General features: G+C 42.4%; 1 protein-coding gene across 15 annotated transcripts in view; it reads left to right on the forward strand.

The window, feature by feature from the left end:
- LOC311252061 (adhesion G protein-coupled receptor L3) overlaps positions 1-26,245 on the forward strand; it is a 221,860-nt gene that overhangs the window by 47,751 nt on the left and 147,864 nt on the right. For all 15 annotated transcript variants that reach the window (XM_084344861.1, XM_084344863.1, XM_084344862.1 and 12 more), the window contains one exon: positions 24,804-25,023. In XM_084344861.1, coding sequence (XP_084200987.1) covers positions 24,969-25,023 — 55 coding nt within the window. In that variant the 5' untranslated portion in view covers positions 24,804-24,968. The remainder of the gene's footprint in view (positions 1-24,803; positions 25,024-26,245) is intronic.

Below are 26,245 nucleotides of genomic sequence, written 5' to 3' on the forward strand. Positions count from 1 at the left end.
CTCATTGATTAGTGTTGCATTCACTGCCCAGGGCAGGCAGAGGCCGTAATAATGACTTTATGCTTTGTTTTGTCTGGAATAGAATAACCATGAACGACATGGATCCCGCGCTGTGTAGCTTGACTAGTCCCTCTAGTCAATGGTTAACTGTTGTTCGGCAATTCAAAGCATCCAGGCTCCGTCGCAACTGACCGCACTCCTGTAGATCTTGACCCGGGTACGTTTTCTTCACCCCCCCCTCGGCCTCATTTCCACTCATTTCTCCATTCCTTCATTCTGCTGGCATGTCTGAGCTTATCTGCCTCCTTTGTGCAACATAAGCTTGTAGATAAGCGGTATATTGGGCCGGGTTACTCATGTCTGTCTTGTTCATTCATCAGAATCCTCTAATTCCCCCCAGAAACCTATTTCCCAGACTGCAGGTGGCCCGTGTTGTAACACGAAGGGCACGCCTGATCTCTCCAAAGCAAACATAGACATTCAGTCACCGCTGCCGCTTTTGTATTCCCTGCGAGTGCCGGTAATGCCCCGATATGTATGTGCACTGCGAGTGTACACATGACTAATCTCACAGACAGTGTAGAAACATGCCAGTGATGGGTACGCAGCTTTAGCCGAGATTAGCCATGAAGTCGGGAATTATTCAGTTGTTGGATTTGCCCCCTCTTTATATCCTGGTTGACAGATAGGCGGCACATAAACAAACAGAATCCTACCGGGATCTTTAACAGCGGTTACCCACAAGTCCACAGGTGTCTCCGATTGTGCTATGTCTCGAAACCACGTAGCCTCCAGCGGGCTTCAGGTTGTCTTTCTTAAAGAGCGACCCAGTTCTTGCAGTTCCATGACACACGGTACAGTAACTACGTTGGCGGAGGGTTTATTGGGAATGAGCAGGTACAAACCTGAGTAAGAGTAATGCCCTGAGACTCCAACCAGTCCTGTTCGCCGGTCAGGGTCACCGCCGACCACGATCTCTGTTCTGGCCAGTTAATTAGGAATTAGAACATGGCACGACCCTCAGGATGTTCTCCATGGCTTGAATAATGAACACCTGAAAATGGCGAGGAGCGAGAGCGGGGAAGAAAAAAAATTACTTTGCCGCGTGCACAAGTCATTCCATTAAGACTTTTGAACTCCTGTGGCCTTTATAATTACACACCTTTTTTTCCTCCTTTTTTTCCAGTCCTTCTCGTATTTTTTCAGTCATTTTTGAACAATTTAAAGACACAAGGCAACGTTCTGCGGCTGGAGAAATTGGAGTCCTATTTGTCATGTGATATAGGGTATAATACAGTTAGAGATGCACTGACATTTATTAAGCACAGATTAGAATAGATGCAATGCTACCCAGTGCCAATGAAATCCTTTACAAACCAATTCATCTTCACTCTTTACATTAATTAAATTGCTATCATTTAATCATTTGATGAGTCTTTCAGTAAAGCGTCATTCCTTGATTTCATTAAGCGATTTATCAAGTAGCCTATTGAGAGGAATCGCTGCACAGCTATATTGTTTGCCGCAGAGCACGAGCACGCTTTTCTCAGTCGCCGCAATTCATTGTGTCGCACATCTATTCGAAATATCTACCTGTATCCGGCATAAATTCATGGTGAAAATAGAAATCGAGAAAAATATGTCTGGAGATAATGCAAGAAAAGCAAGAAGAAAATGTGTTCTGCAGAAATCCGGCCTTTTGTTTGGGGAGTTTTGAGCATCGCCTCGCTGTAAATTCCTTGTGAAATGTGTGTTGCCTGGTTATATCTCGTATTCCATTTGTATCGTCAAAACAAAAACTGTGTCGGTGCCGCTTGTGCTTTCGGGGGGGAATGCAGCGCAGGTGGAGCGTGGGTGCCAAAAATACAGAGCCTAAAAATGACATATACATGCTCTCTCTTAAAAATAAATAAATAAATAAAATCCAATTTCATCTATAATTCTCATATTGCTTTTCCCGCAGCTGGTGTGTTCATGATTTAACATTCTCCCCATGTATAAGGCCCAGTTTTGCTCCCGTCTGCTATATCATAATCATTTGGCTCGATGCCTTGATTCGAATTGGTGAATTGTTGCACCCCGAGTAGGTAGAGTATGATACATCTGCTCACAGGCCACATTATTTTATCAACCGCATTTGCAGGTCACAGTGCAGTGTAGTCAGAAGGTGGTGTTTTTTTTCCCCCCTCTGTCTGTGCTGGCAGTGAGTACGCCCCAGTACACACGGTCCCTAGATGCAGTCTGGCAGGCCTAGTGAATCATCTTCCCGTCACAGGTGGGGGAAATACAACAGCGGGATTGGCAGTCCAAAGGTGGCGTCTGGCTCGCTGTTGAGTGAGGTGTTTGGCTTGCTTCCGCTGGAAATGTGGATATGTCATATTTCTTCATGCAGGAGAGGGAAAGGAGTCGGGCAAGTTTCTATTTTTCTCTGCCCAGAAAAGAATTAACCACTGAAGATTTTTAAGCAAGATGATTGTTTAATCTCAGAATCCGTGTAGCATCGGTCGGCTTGTGTGCATATATGTGAGTCGCCCTGCTTGTTTGTTTGTGTGTTTGCACTTCTCCCGGTGTGGGTGTGCTTCTCTCATACTCTCCGGGTGTGTTTGAGAGGCTGTTTCATCTGGGCTCTTGTAGGAAGGTGGTTGCGAGGGCCGCTGATCAAAGGCAGAATCCTGAGGGCCAACAAGGGCCCCGGCGCGAGCAGCAGATGTTCCCCGTCTCTGTTAGCGCCTCGGTCGGAGCTATCCTTATTTAACCAGCTCTGGCTAATGGCCCTCGCCAGCGTTGAATACACAGGATCACTTTTCTTCTCTGTTGTGTGCGGAACATGGGACGGAACCCGAAGCGCCAGGGATATCTTGTTCCTCTGTGACACTCTCATTGTGCTCCTCAGCGAATTTCTGGCCAGAAAAATCCCTTTCACAGTAATTGGGTGTGAATGAAACACTTGCGCTCGCCTATTGTCTCCAGTATAGTCTTGCATTCAGGCCAGTGGTTAAACAAGCCAAGAGCGAAGGCAGAAAAGGGTAGAGAAAAACTGGGTGGGAGGAGAGGGGGGGGGGCGTTGTTGCAAAGTGAAAGGGATCAAGAGAGGACATGGTTAGAGAAAGAACCGTGTGTGAGGAAAATGACAAAGAAAGTTCCAGGTATTGTGGCTTGCAGAAAACGAGGGAAGCAAAGAAAATATTAACTGCAAAAGCAGGCAGGTAAAAGCACTTTTCAGGAACAGCAAGGCAGCAGAAATGGTTTGTAGTGTGTGAGAATGCAGGCAATTTGCAAACTAGGCCCCGGAATACAAAGTGGACAAGCACGTTGGTTGAACAGACACAGAGAACCCCGTTCTTCATATGGCATGCGGGAGATTGATTGAGAGATTCGGCGGGCCTAATTGTGCTGTACCATCTGCCCAAGTTACAGAACCTGCCAGGCATGTGACAGTTTCCAACAGGCTCGCTGACGAGCAGATGTGTGCAGGAGTGTGTATGCTCGCACGCGCGTGTGTGTATTTAAGCACGTCAATCTATCTACTTTGTGATCCGGTCTTTTTATTGTTTTTTTTTTAAAAAGGAAATTAAGACGAGGATGACTCGCAAATGCAAAAATACACATTGTTAGCGGAATCTTTCGACATAATTAAATCTCCCCATGTGTGCCGCTTTCTTGTGTGTTTTTTATTATTTGTAGGATCTATCGGAGATGTTGGAGTGGTCATTGTTGCTGTCAGCATTGCTATTGATATAACAGCCTGACAAATGTCATAGGCACAGAATGAATTTCCATAAATCAATCAAGCGTTTCCCCCCGCCGCTTCCACAATGAAACGGATCGTCAGCACTTGAACAAAGGAAGCCAACAAAAAGCTCCGCACAAAACACGCATACTAATTCATCCGGTAAATTCATTCGGTATTCAAAGAGACGGCTGATGAGGGGATGTTTTCAAAAATAAAAAAGTGCAGTCAATATGTGAATTAAAAAGGCACTTACCAATAAAACCCACAGGAAATATCTGATTTGTTAATTCAAGTTGTCGAATATTTGAGAAATGTTTTTTAAAAATAAGCTTTTTTGCTCTTTTTCTGACAGTTGGATGAGATGATTGATATCGCTCCTGTTCCTGTGCACCAGCTATGAAGCTAGCACCTCTAACCCGGTTAGCCTGTGTGTTGAAAACAACGGGAAACAGCTAGCTTGACCCCCATAGCTTACAAATTCCCATGTCATGTTTTGTAAAGTAGAAACCGATGTCTGACTGAACAGAATAGGCTACAACATGTTAAACAGTCGACTGGTGATAGGTGGATTTTGTTACAGGCTAGCTGGTTCCATGTTTCCACACCTTATGCTAGTCCAAGCTAACCGGCTGCCTGCTTTAGTTTCATATTTACTGCAGAGCTGCATGGACGACACTCTGCCTGCAAAATAAAAACCCAATACACGTACGAACATGTCCTTTATAGCTGGAAAAGCACAAGATGGTGTTTCTAGAGGCCAAAATCTCACCGCAGTCAGACACCACATAGTATATCCAACAAACAAAAGGAAGCTGTTTCTTCGGTCCTGCTGTCCAGTCACCTGAAATCTGACATCTTTGTCTTGCCAAAGCCGAGGAGGGGACACAGGATTAGCAAATAAAGTAATGGCATTTGCATATCAAATCACCAACAACTATCCTGCTGCTGCTTTGTCCATGCCAGGAGTTTGATTTGGCTGTAGTATCCCCTCATACTCTGTCTGATTGAAGAGCCTTTCAGCCATCAAAGTGTCTTACATCATCAGTATTATAATTAATGAACTATAAAGGCATTCATCTACATACCGTTTTTGGCTTCTTTCATGCATATAAAAACGGACACATTCCAATATTCATTTTATTAAATGGCTATTGGCTACTGAAAAGTACAATTTCCAAGATTTCTCATTCATTGCCACTTATAAAATCCAGCTGAACTCTGTTGTCCCCAGCGTGACTATTTAACGGCCTCATTCATTGAGTTATCAAGCCGAGGCATCTCCGGCAAAAAAAGTATTTTACATGGAATCCTTGTAAATGTCCGACAGCGATCCAAGCCACTAAACATGACAATAAAGTAATGGATTGTTAATTTACATGCAGGGCTAAGGGCTTCACTGGTGCAGATCCTGCAGATGATGTTAACTATATGACAGCTAGAGCATTTGTGGTTTAAAATTCTTAAAAGGGCAGGCTAGAGGCGTTTACGTTTGAGGGGAGAGAAGAGAAAGGAATCAAAAGCTATGTCCATTGTCGTCATGTCTTTGTCTTTCATTATCTTCTGCGGCCCCGTCTCCTTCCCTTGATTTGGCCACAGATGACAGCGGACGCTGGCATGTGTTTCATATTCTGCATACTCATATCCCCAAGTCCCTCTCGTAATTATTATTCAGTAGATGCACTGTTTGGCACAAGGACAAAAGTTTGCATAATTTATGCAAGGCCGTCATCAATTTTTGAAAAACGGCCCCGGCCTTTTCTTGTGCTTTTAACTAAATAGATGCACTCCAGCCTGGACATAAAACGACCGCACGGAACAGAGAAAACTTTATTTATATCTTTACCTAAACTTTGAACCAATTCAGACTTCAGAGAGTATATTAGGTTTGCTGTGTCCAGCTCAAGTGAATTTATTTTACTTGTTCTCCTGAGCCTGCTCTGCTCTCTCCCATTGGGATAACGCCACTACGGCGTATGAAAAATTTAAAAATAATACTTTGCGAGGCGTCTTCTCTGCCATTTTCTCAGATAAAGTATTCGGAGATGAGCCGGGTATGATAACATACAGCCCACTTCCTCTGGATGTGTCCCTGAGGGCTCTCACCTGAGGACACTCGAGTTATTTCCAGCCTATCGCTCTCAGGAAGAGGTCCTCGGAGAAAAAGAAACTTTGTTGTTCCACATCCCGAGAGAAAGCGCTCTATATTTATTTTAACGAAGACTGAGGTGATGTAAATAAATCCCCTTTATTGTTAACCTGTCCCTCTTTTCTTGTCCATACATCCCACTTTCCATCCCTCTCTCCCTAATCCAGGTTGTAAATGTTTTCCGCCGCATTGTCCGCTGGTTCGGATTTCAGTTGTCCACGGCTTGGACATTGTAATCCATCTGCGTTGCCAGACCAGGGAAAGGATGTTTTCCCGGCTCTTTTGTTTGACGTCTTGCGAAGACGGAAATTTGGCATTGGTCCTTTAATTTCTAAATAGGCTATGTTTAGTGGACAGGAAGCCATTATCCAGAATTCTGGAGGTAAATTGCAAGATTGAATAATAAGCTTTTTGGCTCCTATGCTTGTTCTTTCAGTCTGGTGATGTGAGTATAAAAAGGAACATTAAATGGTACATTTCTCTGTTCTCTTCTTAAATCTGCTACACGAATTTCCTAGGTACTTACTCAAATCTCCAAAAATGTGATTATGGTGTTATATTTTCCCCGGTACTGATCTTTGAAGATAGCTTTTGAAATCTATTTTTAAAATGAATCTTACATAAGCTGTATTTGGAGAAACCACATCATTCTCATCATATTTGACAGATTTAGTCACTCCTGCTTGGCTGTCCCCTTTGTACCTACCCACTAATATTTTTTATTTGTAGAAGCTGAAGATTCATGAGATGTTGTTGCTCCACAGTCATTTCAGTAAAGATTTAAAGACACATTAAACGGGCTATGTTTCCATGCAGACCGAGCTCATCCGATCGCATCGCTTTCCCCTCCGTGCAGACTTAGCATTTCCATTTAAAACCTGCTGCTTGCATCTGTGGAGCCAATCAATAACCCAGCAGAGTGTGTTATTTGCATGGTAACTGCTGCGGAGATGACAGAAAAAGTGCAGCTAAGGAAGGACTGGAGATGGAGGTTGCTTGAGAGCGGTTTGCCCTTTGACCTTTAAAAAGATCTGTTCAGGGAGAATAAATAAAAGCAAAATTCAGTGACTTTGACTGTGCTTAATGACTGCACAGGAAAAAAAAAACGAGCTCAGCAGTGCAGAAATATTGCGAAAATTGCTTAGAAGTATGTGTTCTTGCCCAATCTCTCTCTTTTTTTTTTTTTTCTGAAGGAAAACAGATCGATGTGCTTCACTTGGTTAGGGGACCCTCGGGATACATTACTCGTCCGTGACAAGAAGCTCCAAAGCCAGGATTTTTGCCAAGATTTCAGGATGCCAGACAAATACGTCTGCTGCGTCTCACTTCATAACCTGACCTCCAGAGCTGTGGAATTTGAATACATACATATTAACATGGAATAATATTGGGCCGAGAGAGGACTTGTCGGATATCCTCACTTACTCTGTGCAATCTATTGTGTTGTCAGATCTGAGCCTGACCGTTTATTACAGCTCGTGTGGAGACAGTGATGGAGGACGCTGAATACTAAAACTGTATTTCTTAGCGAGTCTCACTTCAAGATAAACAATGATAATTGCTTCAGAGTATAAAGCATGGAGGGGCCAGTGTTTGTTGTGACCTTTCGGAGAAAAGAACTTAGCTAGATACTTTTTCTGTCTTTTTTCAGCTACCAGAGACAGCTCGAGTTGATCCTTTTGTCCGTCAGTTTACAGACAACACTGCTGAAAGTGGATGTGAAGCCATATGGCACTCTGAACCCCTCAAAGTGCAGTCCTCTAAGTGCTAAGTGCTTCATTTTTCACACTAGCACGAGGTCCGTTGTATTTATAATTCATTTAGCGGAAGGGCAAGCTTCACACGGTAGACGGGACATTATATGCATATTTAAACAATTTAACACCCACAAACTGCGACGCCCTGCCTCTGCTAATACACCACAACGTTTTCAATTTTTCCTAGCTGTTTGAAGATGTGACCCAGGATATGTTGCCCTATTAGAAAGCAATAACGGATAAATTGCTTTGCAGAAGTATAATAAAGGAGTGCTGGGAAAGACTGCAGGCGCTAAATAATTTCATTTTCAATCGTTCAAATATGACACATTATTAAAATTTAAATGACTGTGGTTTTTTTTTTTCTTGACCTGCGGGGTGTTGCTGTGTTTATTTGGTGGGAAATATCATATGCAAGTCTGACTCACAGCTTAGACATTATCAGTCAGAGCATTCGTACTGGGTCGAGGTATGTGCTTAACACTTGTTTCCCGTCATGCACAGGCTCCGTATGAACACAGATGTGCATTCATGCTTCTCACACTCAATTTAGTCTGAAACGTGAGCCAAGTTTCGGACCGCGGCTTAATAACTGCGCTCTGGTGTTTAATGTGCGGGTCACGCTGTCAGCGCGGTGCGATGTGCATGTGCTCCATGTGAATGAAGACAGACTTTGACTTTGGCGCGCACACCTCATGTGTTTTGGTTGCAGCTGCACAGTTCTGACACACCACCGCAGGTAAATTGAGCTACTTGAATCCCCCGTGAAGAAGAGGAGAAAAGAAAAACACCACTTTATTTCAGAGGCTAGGTTTCCTTCTCGCTCAGCCAATGAGAGACCTCGACAGATTTGCCACGCTTGGCTCCGCTTGCTAATGCTGTGATTGGACTGTTGCTGTTAGGGGGAAGGGTTTAGCGAAGGGTGACATGATTTCAGACGTGTGCGGGCCGCATTGCGACTGACTGAAATCATACAAGAAATGTTTAATATGAATTATAACACTATAATCAAGAAATATCAAATGCAGCATGAGTTCCTGTGTGACAATACCTGAGGCAACATTGCATGAAAACAAATCTTAATCAAACCTGTCATAAAATCATAATCACTTTAGGTCCACTAAATCTGAATGAATGCTTACATTGCACATTGCCAACTGTCTTCGGCTCGCCTTATTCCCACACTCCCACACCCTGCCTCGTCTCGCACAAGTCATTTGAATTTTTAAGGGATCGTCAAAGAAACTGTCAGCATCAGCTCGCGCCGAGGAAATCACTCAAATGCGCTGAGTTATCGGTGCCATTTGCGGCGAGCATTAGTGCATGGATACAGGCTGGGATCGCTGAGGTGTGCTTCAATCTGAATAATGATTTGCGGAGTCAGACTGAACCGGGGACATTTCTCCGTGTCACTCCACTTAACATGCGCCCTTTCCATCCTGGTGACAGGTCCCTGCATTCGACAGGATATCTGCTGGGAAATACGTGTAAATATGATGTTGTCCTTACTGAACGTAAATTAAAAAAGTATGTGTCATTGAAAGGCAGTGTAGAAAAATGCTGTCTGCAAATACGAAAAGAATAGGAGAAGAAATGCCTCTGGCTCCGTTTTCTCACACATTAGTGGCAAAGGGCAATGAAATCGAGTTTTCGAATGAGTCCGTGTGTTGTTGTGGTCTGAATCAGGCTTTCACAGTCAGCTGTGCCAAGTATTTGACATTGTCCTCCGCTATTAGATCCACTTTATCGTTATTTTTATTAAAAGGAGTAAAATTATCTTTGTTCCATCATGAAATTGCATTAGTCTTTGTGACCTTATTTTCACGATGATACAGACAAAATCTTCGTAATGTTCACATTACGGCTAAAGCAAAGTTCTTGTGCACTATGCAAAAACACACATTGTGGGAATGATTTTTTGGCTGATGTCTGATTCAGCTCTGGGCAATGAGCGAGGTCAAAGCAGATGCCGACTATATGCAGATAAGGCCGCAGCGATTGGAGCAGAAATGATTGCGATTCCTGCTCGTGGGCTTTTTCTTCACACTGCTGTTTAGACAACAGAAAACAGGAGCACAGCAGTACATGTTGCCATCATCAATCACCAAAGAGACTCAGTCGCTGTGATGTGTCAAAAGGATGAAAGGCATGATTCGCAATGATAGGGCTGTTAAAAAATTCAGGCTCAGGATATGCTGTGATGCCATCGGAGCTGAACCAGTGGGGAATGTCATCTCACAGACCCACTGACTGTGTTTACATACACATCAGAATCCAGGTTATTAAGGGAAATCAGGCATGGAGGCAGGAAATCAGAAGAACACATTTACTGTAATGATTGCTCTAACAGTTGTGTGTACATGCACATGGTCAGCAATCACATTTCTCATATACCCATGACCATGTGTCATTTGAACTGAAACAGGCCAACTTTTATCATGAATGATGGTGATATTAGTCATTACTGACGCCTCACAGGGTGCTGCTTTTTCAGCATTTGAACTGAAAGCACAGTGACAGTTTTTCATTACTGTGTCTGACTTTAATAAATAATTGTAATTTTAGTTTAGTGTCACTCCAGTCAATTCAGTCAGACCTTCAATTTAATTATTTGGGCACAAAGACGCAGCATAATCAGGTTATGTGACCCTCGGAAATGAAATCAAAACCATCAGTGTCAGTTTTTAAACACTTTCTGGCTTTACTACCCTGCCTGCGCCACACTCCAAATTTGTAAATTGACATATATATGACATATTTAGATACATAAGATTATATTTTTACCCAAGCAGGGGTAGATGGTGCATTTGTCTGGGACTATTTTCAGCTGTGGATGAATGCACGTCTGGTGCTGTAGTGAGTTTTGGCAGCAACATGTCAGTGTATGTGGGATGGACTCAAAACAGACATGCATGGTAATGAAAGTACACGTTGCCTGGTGTGATTCCTTGATGTTTTTTAATCGTTTTCGGAGAATTGATAAAGCTGGATCAAGGTTTGGGTACACAGGCAATACTTACTATTCATTAGGAGAATCAGATCACTGTTGATTTTGGCCTTTTCATGGAATTTGTTGAAAAAATATGCAATATCAACACTTATTCTTTTATTTCATGTAAATGCAGTGACTGTAATCAAGCAAAATATGCAATTTGATAATACAGAGACACTTCAGCTTGGCATTGGGAGTTTCTTTCTCCTGGCTTTGAATGTTTTAATGACCCTTAATCTGAATTTTTACAGTGAATTACGCAAAACTTTGCTCACGAAATCCTCCCAAGTAAAATTGGCCCAATGTGTATAGTCCTAGACAAGGCAATACCATTTTAGAGTTTCAAATGGATGTGAGTCGGGTCTACCATTCACATAATGTTAAGTCTCCCCATTGGCTGCATCCCATTACTCATTTTTCAATCTCAGTTTGGAATTATCCATCAAATTTGATGAAGCCTCTCAAACTCAAGATGGTAACAGATTTTTAGAGGGAGTGCAGCCCCTGCACTGGGAGTTCTTAGTCATCTGTTAATCAGAGACAACTATAATTATTCTAGTTGTGAGGCATTTTCCTCATTTCTCAATTTGTATGCCCAGCATTGCCAAGAGTTGCCTAACTATATCCATTATGAAATTCTTGACATGAGCATCGCGGTGTTGGCTGCTGTTGCAATATTTCCACCCTCCTCCCGATGGACATATTGGGTAATAAATATGAGATCCACCAGTACAGATGATGTTATTAGACTTGCCAGCCTGAGGCATCAGCTGTGTGTATTGGACGTCTGTCAGAACAGAGTCCTCCCCTCCCCCTACTCAAGACTCCCCTCTGTGCTGAAACCAACTGGTCCAGGAATTGCATGCCAGACTTGTGGAGAGTCCCAGAGACCCGTCTTTGGTCTGTGTCCAAGTCAAAAGAAAGAGTATGGCATTGAAATGGACTCCACTGCACACATGATATAGAAGTAAAACAGAAATTTCCTTTGACTCAGCTAGCTTCATTGGGGATTCAGGGTGGAGGTGGATTGCAAAAGGTAGTGGGTAGGATAGAGTTTCAGGGTTCGCTTTAAAGGTGGTCCCCCACATGCTTCTGATGGCCTGTTGCGCGAGTTGAATAACAATCCAGTGTTGTATTGGTGTAAAAATGAAATGAGGAGAATGAAAAGGGAAAGGATGGCTGGAATTGGAAAGTCCACTTCAGCTTTTGAGCTTTGGGCACCCTGCTGTAAGTAGAGATGGCTGACAGGACTCCTCAGAAATGAGTCAATATTGTTCTGTCTGAGAGGGTGTGAGGTTTCTGATCAAAGAGGATCATCAGTGATGCAAAAAGAGCCACTGTGAGATTGACACCAGTGTTAAAATGATTTGGCACTGACGCCACGAGTCAGTACACAGCCCTCAGATTTTCTAAATTTGAAACAAATGGGAGCGCAGGTGGCAATTATGACTGCGACGCCGAATCTAGATCCACAGTAGACAGCACACTAAATGCTAACACCAACGTGCTAACATTCTCGTGGTCACAATGCTGACATACTAATTAGTGGATGTTTACCACATTCACTATCTTAGTGCATTGTGTTAGCATATGCTAATTAGCATCCAACATAAATAGTGAGGCTGATGTAAATGTCATTAACTCTGCAGGTATTTGGTTGTAAACCGGTGGGAAAGTGTTGGGGATTCATCGTCTTGTAACCATGAATGTCTTCAGAAAATGTCAGCATAATTCATCATAGAGTTGTTGAGATATTTCAGTGTGGACCAAGTTATTCAAACAGCTGACTCGTCCATAGAGCCATGCAGCCAGTTCATAAAAGAGAAGTTTAACTATTAATCTAATTTGGCTGCAGGGACACTGTAAAGATTGTTAATTGGGTTAAAAAAAAAGACTTTGGCACAAAAAAAACAGCTGGACGACTTCTCTTTAGGAACCTCATGGGCCCATCTTTTTGGCCAAATGAAATACAGGTTGCGCCCAGAGACCTCCCAGCATTGATGCGCTTGATATTGATTGGGGAAAGGCCAATGCCATCAACCGAGAGTCTTCTGTTATCCCGTCTGCATAAACAGGAGGCAATCTCATTAAAAAGACTTTGCTTCGAGTGGGTCTGCGAAATTTCCACTTATTTGGGGTGCGGTACTCTGGAAAGTCAAAAGCAATTACTGACTTCCTTGCCTTCATCCGCTCCGTGGAGGGCGCAGAATGGTGTTTGTGGCTGTGGCGTAAGTGGACGAATAACATTACGCTAGAGTACAATTAGGACTTGGACCTGGATCACAAGTCGTGATGATTCTACGCTATGTCAATTAAAGTGTGTTGTAGAGAGACCGAGAAAACCACAGCAGCTGCGTAGTATTGGTCGTAGAATAAGACAGTGTGTGTGTGTGTGCACTTGCTGCGTCTTCAACACACTATCCCAGCTGCCAACAAACACACGCTATTACATTTTCTACAGAGGATCTGGGTGCAAACCCTATTATTATGCTTTCCAGTCCAATCATACCACAATTGTCAGGCCTTCCAGGTCCATCTATCCAAACCCTTTATTTGAATCCATATTGTGCATTTTTAATTCTTGGACTGCAGGCTGTTTCTGTGACAAACTGTCCAGTGTCACTGCCTGTAACAATCCAATGTGTGTCTGCGGGTGTACATGTGTGTAAGCTCCAATCACAGCGCTGTAATAGCCCTTTTTCACAGTCTGTTCCTGTACTTTGACATTCGCTAACTATCCCCGACTGTTATGTGGCTTCCTCACCCCGGGAGACCTCCGCTTTTAGATTTAGAAAGGTTGCCTGCTGAGTCCAACCCAAACACATTCTGCCGCTCGGCCAAGAGAACACAGGGCAAGGTCATTGAATTGTGTGTGTGTGTTTGTGTGTGGGTTTTCATGCCACTCCCCGAAGTGTGTCTGAATGCATAAAAACACAAAGGCACACACAGGTCACACAGTGTCCTCTCCTCCCCCCTCCCCCCTTCGTACTACATCTTCTCCTCGTTCTCATTTTGATTTGACATGTAAAACATCTAACTAAGTCGCCTCCCGCGGATAGAACGAACACTGATAGCATCAACATGGTGTCAATGCGATTCTCTCTTTGTGGTCCCCAATCCACTTCGTTAAATCCCTTGTGTTTGCAGATTTGTTCTTCAAACTAAGTCTTTAATGACTTAATTAGAGTCAGCATCTAGTGAAATTAAACCAGTACATCCTAAATAGCTTCTTTTTTTCTTTTCTTTTTTTTGCAGACAGCTCAGCATGAGAGTCCATGCTGCTGAGTCTATTACACAAATGCTACATTAGCTGGAGTCATGGTTTATGCAATACGTCTGCAAATCTCATGTCTCACTTTTCCTTACAGCACATATAATGTTGGTAGAGAGCTGCAGGGGGAAAAAAGTACATTGAGAGGGAGAAGAAGAAGCTTACTTGAAATTCAGTAGACATTTAGATTGAGGTTGATATAACCCTGGGGGCCCCAGCTATCTCATCAAGTTTTAGAACTCGTGGTAAGAGCAGGCACCTCGAGACCAGCCATTTGTCAGACCTGAGAGCATTTGCCTCGACAAGAGAGGAGAGTATTGCTCCCTTTGTCCAGAGACATACCCCATGAGGATGTTTGCCCAGACCAATCAGACTTTCATCAAACTCCATTCTATCCAAGTCTGAGTGAGAACCGAGGTACCCCACAGCCCGCGAGCTGTATATACTTCTTACATACTTAAATGGACAAGCACCTCTTCCCTGTGGCTGCGAAAAAACAAAATACCTAATTATAGATCATTATCTCTGAGCATTTTGTGATAAGTTAGACTCGAGGAAGACAGGGGGAAGAAGTGTTGGCAACCAGGAGGGCTCCTCGGGATGACCTGAACCATAATGATTCGGAAATGGTTCATGGGATCTTGGCCGGGCTGGCAGCCGTTGCAGGTTGTTTCTTTTCACAGCGGTCTGCGTGGGCAGACCGTGCAGCCTGTATGAACCACCAAGATAAACAGTTTATAATAAAGATAATTTAACTTTTATTGCTCTGAATACCTTCCAGTATTAGCAACATTCTTCTTATCCTTTTAGTTGAAAAGTTAGTCCTCGAGTGTTTGACCAGGCATTCACAAGTTTATTCTTGCCCGCAAATCGATCACTCTTAAGCCAGGTCACCGGGGTCTTGACAAAAGAAGCTCTCTCACATTTCAGCCAGCCCTCTCTAAAAAGCTGCTCGACAACTCAAGCAATTCACCGCGATGACCCTTGACCTCTGTGTCAACTATGTTTTGGGTGATTACTTACCTTTAAACAGTGGTTGAATGGGAGCATGTGATTCAACAAGGAAATGGACTATTGGTGACCACAAAGACCAAGTCAAGAGTGTTTGCTCTGTTTTTTCTCTGCATTTTTCATCCTTTTCTTCCCGTTCTCTGACTGTTTCATAGAGATGGAGTACATTTAAAGGTTATTTAAGGTGTTTTTTTTCCCGGCAGAGCTGATTTACTCTCATCCAGGTCAAAGCAGCAGAGAAAAAAGTTGGTGAATGTAGACCAATCTTTTGCAGAGTTGCAGAACACTGGTATTATTTTTAAATGTAAAGGTCTTGCTGGCAGGGTTTGGGTTGGGAGTAAATGTTACCTCACAGTACAAGACTTGATTCATTAATGATACATCATGTTTGGAATAAAGATGCTGAAGCTACAGGGGTGGACCATGACAGTAATTTCTAAAAAGCCAGAATAATTCATGTATTGTATTTATTAATTCTCATATTGACCTGCTTTCAGTTTCAGAGACACCAGAGGTAAAAAGCAAGACAAAGAAAAGATCACAAAAGAACGTATTCAGTATCGGCGCCATTGAATCAGTAATGGCTTGCAACAAAACACAATATATTGCAGCATCGATTATTTGTTCGCGCTTTCATATTGATGTTTGCACATTTGGGACGGTTGCTCGGACCAGGACATTTCACACAATAACATGCAGGGCAGGTGCCAACAAAAGACGTTTTGGCTGAAATGTCAGCAGTTAAGCCTCAATAAAAGGACCCTTCAAGTGTTGGCAGTGAAGCGGTGAATCTTATTCCCACTTGTTCACAAATCAAATTGTCACCACGTTCCTTAGAGGGAGTCCGTTTTTGTATTATCTCCCTGAGATCAAAAAATCAAAACTTTCTGAAACTTAAAGGAAGATTATTTATAACAAAAGAAATATTACATATAATTTCTCATTAACTAAATCGATCTCAATTCAACGTATGGAGGGGTTTTGCTGCTACGGCCTTATTTGTTCTGGTATGAGCAGTAGCTTTCGGTGGCTCATGTTAGCTTGCTAGTGAAAGCAGCCTTAAGATAGAAATTGCAGGATAATAGGCTATTCTCTGCATGTGCTTTACCTGTTCACATTTAATATTATCCTGTAATAGTATTGTCATTTGTCACAGTGGCTACTGTTCACCAGAAGTAATAGCTTGTTGCGTGAGTATGATACCCAATAAATGAGGTAGCTTCCTGAATTATCTAAATTGCCTCTGCAGTTTTCTCTGCTTTTGACTTCCCTGCCTGCTTTCCTTGGTCAATGGCTTTGCTAATGTGCACCACTTCCCCTCAGCTATTACTTTATATGTATGAATTGAACATATACCAGACATTGATTGATACATAAGCAAATGTACACACACCTGCCTTCTGTTCAAACCACTGAATATCCCCCCCTCCTCTCCCTGTAATTGAGCTGTGAGTGGAGTCCAGGTGGGAGCCATTTGAATTCCCTCTGGTCGTGACCATTGTGGGTTCCTTGTGACACAGTCGTACCTCTCATTTCCAGACCATTTACAACATATTCTTGCCATCGGTAACACTCACTCTGCAATCATTATGCCACCTCAACACACCGTAGCAATTTGTGGTCAAAAACACGAGCACAGATATGCAGGACCAGATGGAAGGCGGAATTAACATTGTAATCAACTCTGTCGAAAGTGCATGCTGCATGATACATAATGTATTGCACATTAGGCTAGCCAGGGGTGCTATGCAATTCATGTTTTAAGATTTCATTATATTCTGTGCACTTGGCTCAGCATCAGATAATGATATTGAAATGCATGCGCCATTGGGATCAGTGTTATTGACATTGGAATTTGCTGTACCTCTGATTCAGAGGCTGAGCTGAAATTGCTGTTGTTGTTTGCGTCTATGGTGTGTGTGTGTGTGTGTGTGTGTGTGTGTGTGTGTGTGTGCAAGATTTTTTTTTTTTCCTCCCTTCTCAAATCTGGCAGGGCATTGGGAAGTGTCTATTGGAAAATTATGCAAATACAGTTAGTGGGAATACAAACTTGAGGGAAATTGAGACCTGAAAGAGTCAAATACAAATAAAAAGAAAGTAAATGGAGGTGTTTTTCCGAGCAGATGCCCTCCATACGTGGCTCAGTTAGGCACAGGCTGTGCTGAAAAATGATAGCAGTAATTAGAAAAATGGCTCGGTTCGGCTTTGTTTCACGTGTGAAAGGGTGCGGCCTGTATTGTGTTTCTTTGTGTGCTGTAGAGCTCGTGTATACAGCGCTTCATGTGGTTTGCAACCGTCCTTTGGCCATATGGCGTCCATTTTGAAACTGGTAAATAGGTTTGTACTAGAAGTACGGCCATATAATTGCTAGCCAATCGCTGAAAGCAATTATCATCTCAATCAGATATATTTATAGCCTCAACAGAGTTTCTTCACTCTCTACAGCAATGATACTGCATGACAGCATACTATTTTGATAATCAATCAATCGTTTCGTTTATTGTTACAGCAAAAATGTCAAATATTTGCTGATTTTAGCTTCTTAAGACACTTTGGGCGTTGGGGAAATTTTTGATGAGCATTTGTTCTGAACATGTTTTTCAATTAATAAAATAAATGTCAAAATAATCGTCAGATTAATTGATGATGAAAATTGTCATCAGTTGTAGCCCTAAATGTATGTACCAAATTCCAAGTATTCCAGTGACCCTCGTGGTGGCTCTGGTGGAAAAGTCACAAGGATATTTTTGGTGTACCATTACACTTTGCTGTGTGGGTACAATAAAAAGCAATGGGATCACATTATCCCACACTGTGAGGAAGCATCCTGTAGCCACCGTTGATCAAATTACGACAATCAACCCGATAACTGTGGAGATATTTTACTAAAAAACGAACTATCAGGCCTTCACTAAAGTCAGTTGACTTTGTGAATGAGGGAACCTCATTTCATGGCAATCCATGGTACTGGTCTGGTCCAAAGTTGCAGGACTGTGCTGAGACTGGAGCACTATAGATGAGGTCATGCTTTTTTCATCACGTTTCCATCATACCCATAACCCTGCCAATACCGCCAGCTTGTATCGTTAAAAATTGTTCTTGTCAGCATAATACATTGGTTATATATCGATACAGCTGTCTAAAAAGGAAATCCATACAGATCGCTGGATTTACCTTTGAGGTCACAGTGTTTTTAATCTATATCCCATATCTCTGTCTTTGTCATATGGCAGTGAGAACCGTGAGTACTTCTGCAACATGCACAATGCTCTTTAGTCCCCTGCAGTCATGTGATGTGCCGCCAAAATCAAGCCTGGCCGCAGAGTGACTTGCAGTGTTTGTGGGCACAGCGTTCCAATCGCTCCGAGGTAGGTGATTAATGGCCAACAGGTAAGGTTGTCATGGTAACCTGCCCACCTGAGCCGCTATAGCAACAGCAGCCGAGGTGAAAGCTGTACGTTGGATTCACTCGCGCTGCAATTCGTGACCTTCAAATATCAGCTGATATCCCTTCTACTCTACATCTTCATCTCTGTCTACGCATCCATTTCATCCGTCTTTTGTATTCATCTCACTGATTTTCCTTTTCTCTCCTTCTGTCCTCCTACTCTCTTATCTACCATCCCTCAATCTCTTGCGTCTCCGTCCCCCCCCCTCCCAATTCTTGAGAGTCCATCCCTCTCTCTTTCCTGTCCTCCCTATTTACCCCGCCTCTTCCTCTCTTTCGTCCTTTGTCTGGGACCCATTTGTGCTGCATTAGGCAAGATACGCTGAGAGAGAAAGAGAGAGGGAGGATGGAGAGAAGGAAGACGTGGAAAATGGATAGTGTCTGAGCTTTGCATTATAATGGAGAACTGTCTCAAGGCTTTAAAAAGACGCATCTATCTGCATTTATTCACCCAGCTGTACGTCCACTCAGGACTTTCTGCCTTTATTTTTCTCTCTTGTGGGAGTGTAACCCATTCCTATGGTGTGGTTGTGTACTGTTAAATATTTGTAATGGTAACAATTGTTTGTGCCAGTAATTTCCTCTAATGGATTGTGTTTGTATTGTCTTGCAGTTGGGAAGTGTTTTGTGTCTCACGAGGTGTTGCAGTGCCTTTGCGCGCATGGAAGGGAGGAGGGATGGTCCCATTATTTAACCCAAGCCATCAGTCACACTCAACAAGCCTATCATATAGGGCCATTCAGAGACTGCGGTGGCTAAAGTTAGCGCTATTATCTGCCTGTCACTGGCTAGCTGTGTTGGGGTCCCTCGTGGAAAACCAATTGTATGAGTGAATGCCTTGCAGCTCACGTTGTCAAGCTCCAGGGATGCGCACAGTGCCTTTAAAGAGCAGCACTCTCCATTTACCTTCAGGTTTTCACACCTTTCAACTCGCATTAGAAAAGCATGATTTTCACATTTCTGCTGTTTAGCGTTATAAAATTGACCGCTCAATTTTAAGGTTCGGAGGCTCGACCATGCGGAAAAAAATAATCTTCACCTCCTAGGAGGGAAGGATCATCTCGCTTTTTTAATCATCTCTGCTCATCTCCTAAGATTTCCGAGTGAGTGCTCGTCAATCAAGCTGTGTGCAGACAGTGTGCTTGATTAATATTCATTTTATACGAGACACTTCATTTACATGAACACACTGTCTGTCTCATAAAAATTACCAAGTCCTCCCCGCTGCTGCGATAAGCATCTGGACATGAAACAGTTGAAAATCTGAGACATGGTACTTAACCCGGAAACAGGATCCCACTTCATTGCATAGTGTTACGTGGGAGGGCTTAAAGCAGGCGTGACTAGTAACATCATACTTACTGTGCCCCCATCAGATAACACAGAGGATCAAGTTTCACTTAGTTTCACAAGCATTGTATGGAACGCGTCTGGATTAATGAAAATCATCTTTGGTTTCCTCGGGTCAGGAAGTGACAGATGGAGAAAATGCCCCGAGGTGGAGCTGTGCATCAGTGTGGTGACTATCTCACTGTTTACATTAGAGTAACAGGAATGAGAGTGCTGCATGTGAAGAAATCCATCTCCATCCTTAAAAAGACTTGATATGAAAATGTATAGTCGGAGCAGACATTATATGAGAAGATGAGCGCTGATTAAAAACATGTTCAGACGTGTTCAGATATATTTCAGCGACCATTAGAGACGCACACAGGCTCGGAATGAAACCCTCTTCATTAAAATCATATCAGTAAAGCAGAAGCTGGAGTACAATTGACTTTCTTCAGCAAGATCTTTGCTAATCAGTTAATTGATTCAGTGACTTTTTAAGCGAAAATGCCAAACCTTCCCTTGTTCCTGCTCCCCAGCTGTCAGTGTTTGCTGCTCGTCTTTGTGTGGTGTTTTTGTAAAGCAAAGAATTGTGGATTTTGGACTGTTGGTCAGAAAAGTGTAATACTGAAAACTTACTGGCAAATAGCTGCAGGTATGATCGGGCAATATAATTAAATACAGAGTGAGGCAGTAGAAACTAGGCTGTTTTTTGGGTTATCTACCTGTTTAATAAATGTGGTTGTATTGTGGGCAGTGTTACAAATCAATAAGCAATGGTAGGGTTGCAACTATGATTGTTTTCATTATCGATTTTAGTCTATAAAACGTCAAAACTGTGAAAACTGCTCATCACAACTTGACTCATTTGTCCAGCCAACAGTCCAAAACCTAAAGCCTCTTCATTTGCTATCATAAGTGACAAAGAACAGCAGCAAATCCTTACGTTTAACAAGCTGTAGCCAGCAAATTGAATTATTAGGATTTCACGCACTTCAGTTGATATATCAGGAATTTTTTTTTAATGACCCCTCGTTCTTCTAAAACATCTTCATATCTTTTCAGAATGGATCAGGGCTCAGCGATGCTGCTCGGCAATCACAGTGGAGAGACAGTGACTCATATGTAAACTACTAGTTGTGTATTTAAGTATGAAAAGTATATGTAAAAAGCATGTAAAACAAATGGCGTACTGTATTTCACTCCTGGCAAACTCTCAGTAGAGCACTCGGTAGAAAGAAAGAAAGAAAGAAAGAAAGAAAGAAAGAAAGAAAAGGAAGCCTATTTACAGGCTGGCCAGGCTGATATAAAATATATAAAATGGCCTCCAACAATTTTCCATGAGAGAAATTACACTGTAGCAGGCAGTGCGAAAAAAAGGCCATGTATATGGTGTTTTTCAGGTAGAATGTATTTAGGTCTCCAGCTTGGCCCTCCAGAGGTTTGTATTTCAGGTGTTGTGTCATTGACATAGCACAGTCACACATCGTACCTAATTGCAACATAACACGTTTGACTCTCACCCAATCCGAGGAGCACAGGAGCGTTATCAGTGTCAACATACTGTAGCGGGAGGTGTTTAGTAGTAAATCAGCGAAGCCAAACATCTTCTTTTCATATTAATGCAGGCATCTTCAACACCTCTCCAGAAAGGTGTTTTTGTCATCTCCAGCATCGCCACGCGTGAATAATGAATTTATATTTGAACTTGTAGCACATGTATGAAAAAAAATCCTATATGTTTGGCATTTTTTTGTCTCTATTACTCACAAGCTCTTTGAATGCAGACTTAATTTTGGATCGAGCTAATAGCTTCCATTTCCCTCAACGCTCTTTGCCTCCCATTTGTCTCTTTCTCCGAGTCACATGATTGCTGCGAGACAACATATCCCCCCCCCCACCCCCCGTGTTTAACTACTGACGTTACCTTCTATATCACCCGGCTCCTTTTTGCTTTAACTAGATAGAAAAGTCAATTAATTAAATCTGTCAGGTTTCATCTGGGCCCCGTTGGCACGCGCAGGATTGCTAAAATAACAAAAAAAAACAACATCATCGCTGATTAGAAAAAAGGTTGCAGGAAACCGCGAGGCAGTAATGAAGAAGTCTCCTTGATGTGGCTGAGAACAGAAGCCGCGGTCGCTGCTGCTGGGCCCGCTAAATGTTGGCCAGCTTATCTAAGGGAGTTATACTAAATCCCCCTCAGAACAAGTACCCTTGAAACGTCAGCACCATAATGTATCATAAGGCTCCTTCTGGAATACAAGACGAGTTGGCAATGCCGGACTACTGCTCTGTCTTTTTTTTCTTTCTTAACTTCCTCTTTTTTTTTCTTTTTTTCAGCATTGAACAGGGTCCAAGCCCCTCTCATAAATATGCATTTTCTGTTCTTTTTTTGTGGTCCCTGTACCTAAGCCCACACGTTTAGTTTTTTTTTTTTGCGTGTGTTTTTTTTGTGAGAACAAATTAACAACTGTGATAGCGAAGTGTTTTTCTTTTTATGTGATAATTTCCAAGTAACACCTGTGCAAGTAGTTTCTGCTTTAACGGTTGCGCTGTGAGATATGGCGCATTGGAGTCTCACTCTCACACATACACATTACTTGCCGACTATATATTCTCATTGTCTTCACAGCCTCCATCTCCCGCTACTTCCTGATCTCTCTCATTTTTTTTTTTTTTGTGACAGTGGGGGTGCCAACTTGCAAAACAAAACCCATATGCCAACAATCCTTCCATGAATGGATGATAGAATGTCTTGTTTGATATATATACAGTATATTTCAACATTGTTGTGCCTCCTTTTAGTCCGTTTGTCTGCCACTTATTTCAAACTTGTCCTACAATATAAACTTCAGGTCCAATTTGCCTCTTGGACAATGTGTTTGAATGTGATTACTCCTGGAATGATATATATTTTTTGTCAAAGGAGTCAAAGTATCTCATTTGATGTCATAATGTATTTAATTCAGCTCTCCTGCAGCTGTCAGAGTGTTTTATTAAAAGTGCTGTTTACTCACAAGGATATTTCTTTGATCAAATACACTCCCTTACACTGCTATTTTAATGTCTTTAAAGGCCTGTCACCATATGTATAAATATATATACAAGGAATGAAGTCAACGATATATCATGTGTGGTTCAGACAAGTTTTTAAGGCTCTAGTTTTGTTCGCTCATGGCCTCCTGCCAAGACTTTACTGATGAGCACCCCGACCTTAACCTCCTAATATTGCCCAAATGGTCTGTTTATGCAGAGTCTCATGATAGGCTTGCTGCCCTTCTCTTAAACCCATTAATATCTGCTCAAAAGAGAAGAAAAATCTGATTACTCTAATGTAGGATTTTTTTCGAAACAGGGGATTAAGAGCTCGAGAGTTTTCGAGATGGGGGAAATGCCGCTGCCACCAAAGAATTCAGCGCGCATAACTTCACATGCTGGAATGGCTGATAAAAAGGATGGAGGTGTATTTAACATGTAGTGTTGGTATAATTTGAGATCTTGATGTCAGTCAGCTTCCCCCAGTGGCTTGTCCTTTGATGCAGTGCTAACGTTTTGACCTTTTGTAACCAGATTTTCTGGCATCCCACAATGGAATTAACCGCCTGCAATATTAAACTCAGTGCGGAATGCCTAATGTGCAAGGATAAGCGTTGTGTGTGCGCTCTTTGGCTTGTATCATTTTGCAGAGATTATATTTCTGCTGCAGATCATGGTTGATAGTGGATAATAGAGGGGTTTGGATTGCCTAATCATTAAAGCAGACTTAACCTTAATATCATGATACGGGTTTGATGGGGATAATCTCATCAGAATATAGATGGAGGAAAAATTCTCCTCATCTGACAGTGTTTTTCTGTTTGAGTCGTCCTTCACTTGTGGGATGTGGAGTTGCAAACTTCTGCACGCTGTTTTCTTTTTAAAGGGGCACTATGTAGTTTTTTGGGAATACATTTGAATCACTTTTATGCTTAAATAAACAAACAAAACAAATAAACTCTCTTTGTTTTCATGATTAAATAAATAAACAAACTGACCTTAAAGGACAACACAGTTTCATCCTGTTTTACTTTGTTTTTTATTTGGCGGACCCTGCCACCATTCTAGCTGGGGACCTTATTTCATCTGAGAACAGCTTGTTTATTCACTTATGGAAAAGATCGATATTTCTGATTTTGTGTTTTTACCTCATTAATGTTATAAACTTCTGAGTTTGTATTTCGTCTTGAAAAAATTACATAGTGCCCCTTTAAATCCACACATTCAAAAGTGTAAACCTTGCAGCAGTCACAAGCCAACAGCGCGTAAATCACATACGATGTCTGCAATTAATTTTATCTCAACGATGACTTCATCCAGTGTCAGGCGTGCACCGCTGACGGCTCTCCCACGAGCTTTAAAGGAGGTCAAGGGTAGCTGCGGCTCGTTCAGCCCTTCAGAGCGTAGCTGTTTAGGCATTTTGTTGACAGGGATTTTGGAGCGAAGCCTGTGAGCACAGTAGTCGTTTCTTAGCCCGTGCGGGTACATACACAGGTGCAAAGACTCAAACTGTGAAATTATGGTACATGCCCGCAGGAAAGGGGAAAACACCGCAGAGATTCTTATGTCAGTTACCATCGGGTCTTGCAGTAACACACACAAGGTCTGGAGCACATATGCGCGTGCAAGGACGTACACGAGTCATGCGCCACACACATGCATAGTTCTCAAAATCCCAAAGCAGCGTGTGCTTCATCGCTCTCTCCTTGTCGCTCTGTGGGAGTGATTTGTTGGTAAGGTGGGGGAGTTAACACATTGATGAGCAAACAACCACAGAAAATCCCAAAATACATTCAGTGGTTCGCACCGCCTTAGTGTTCGGTTGATCGCACCCGGTATGAGTTCAGATGACTGGAGATTGAGCAACTTGCACCCAGTCACTTGATGACAACTTGAAACCCACGATGCCATAAGGACCATGCATGAGGATGATAAAGCTGTGGTGCATCCATCTGTTGTGTTTCTTTACTGGAAAAGACGCCCATTGTTCCTGTAAATGAACAAAGAACTCATTTACCTAAAACTTCTGCGCAGCTAACACGTATGGTTTTTGTTTTTTTTGTTTTTTTTCTCACAGATTTTCGACAGCATCTGCAACAGCAACTGTACTTGTGGTCCTGTGGGAAGAGTGGCGCGGTGGAGGGAACCGTGCCATAAAGGAAGCACCCGATTCGGGCATTCGCCAGCAAAAGACTGACCTCAATTGGGACCTTCAGCAGCGGGGCGGTAAGAGGAGGAGGCCATGTGGACCGCACGCTTGCTTGTCCTCGCCAGCCTCTTCGCACCAGCCGCTCTGGGTGAGTTTGGCTCATTAGAGCCTGTGCGTCAGTGTTTGTATCTATGTGATGTGTGCAGATGAAGGTGCAAAAACACACCTTGTGTTTTGTGACTAGTTTGAGGCCGTATCAAAATTTCATCCTTTTGCTATTTAACTGCCAGAGTCTGTCAGACAACTGCAATAAAAGCCTCTGACTTTTTTTTGTCAGTCTTCTCTTCGGCGTCTGTCTTGCTCCTCTCGCTAATTAGCAGTTTTTTACTCTCCAAACCCCCTGAAACTTTTTTTTTCTACACTTTTCTTATTTGCACTCTCTGTCTGTTTCTTTCTCTGATTTCCTACCTATTTTTAGATCTGTCCCTCTTTCTCTTGTCTCAGTCTCTTGCTCTTCTGGCGATTGGAAATGAACCGAAATTACTTTCAAAGAATCATTAACACTGCTTTGGCTTTGTGGCGCTTCCTTGTTTAGGATAGCGAGAGCAGCGGGAGGAGAAAGAAAAAATCTTTTATCATTTCACGCATTAAGATCTTAAGATTAAGTTGCAAAGTCTTTCTTTTCCCTTGTCTCTGTAAACGGAAACCGCTGTAGCTCTGCATCGCTTCTCTTTTGGCCTTTGGTGGATTGTTTGAAAAACAAACTAAATGAAGTCATTTAAATTCAGATTAAAAGACGTCAGTAGTGGAGGTCGGGTGGTTTCTTTGTACGTAGAAGTGCGCGTGTGTATGTGTGCGGATGGGGTGGTTGGTCACAGTCAATGAAGGTTTAGATGTAGGAAGTGTGGGGAGTGGGATCCATAAGTGTTAATTTGATATGGGTAAAATCATTATGGGAGATCTGAAGCTAATTGAATAGTTTTTGTGCTGTGATATCTTTACAGGACGGTGACTACTGGGCTCGCCATGCAGTGCTAATGAACGCTTACTTTGCTGCCTCGTTAGTTTTGCCTTAATGCTCAATACAAAGAGGTCAGGGGACAGCAACATGTCATACATCTTCTTTAGAGAGCTCTTTTGACCAGAGACATTATGCAGAAGCTAATTTCATATTAGTCAGCCAAAAGAGCTACAAAGAAGGACTATAAGGAGTAAGGGTTGCATTTTTAAACTCGGACGAGAATAAAGAAATAATTTTGGCCATGAAACCACCAAATATCCTTGGTGTTTGGCTGACTTGTGAACCGACATTAGTGTTCTCAAACCTATTAGCATTTGGATCTGACTGACGATGTGGTTACTGGTAATTT

This window comes from Pagrus pagrus (assembly GCF_965226575.1).
Source record: "Pagrus pagrus genome assembly, chromosome: 22".
Classification (NCBI taxonomy): domain Eukaryota; kingdom Metazoa; phylum Chordata; class Actinopteri; order Spariformes; family Sparidae; genus Pagrus; species Pagrus pagrus.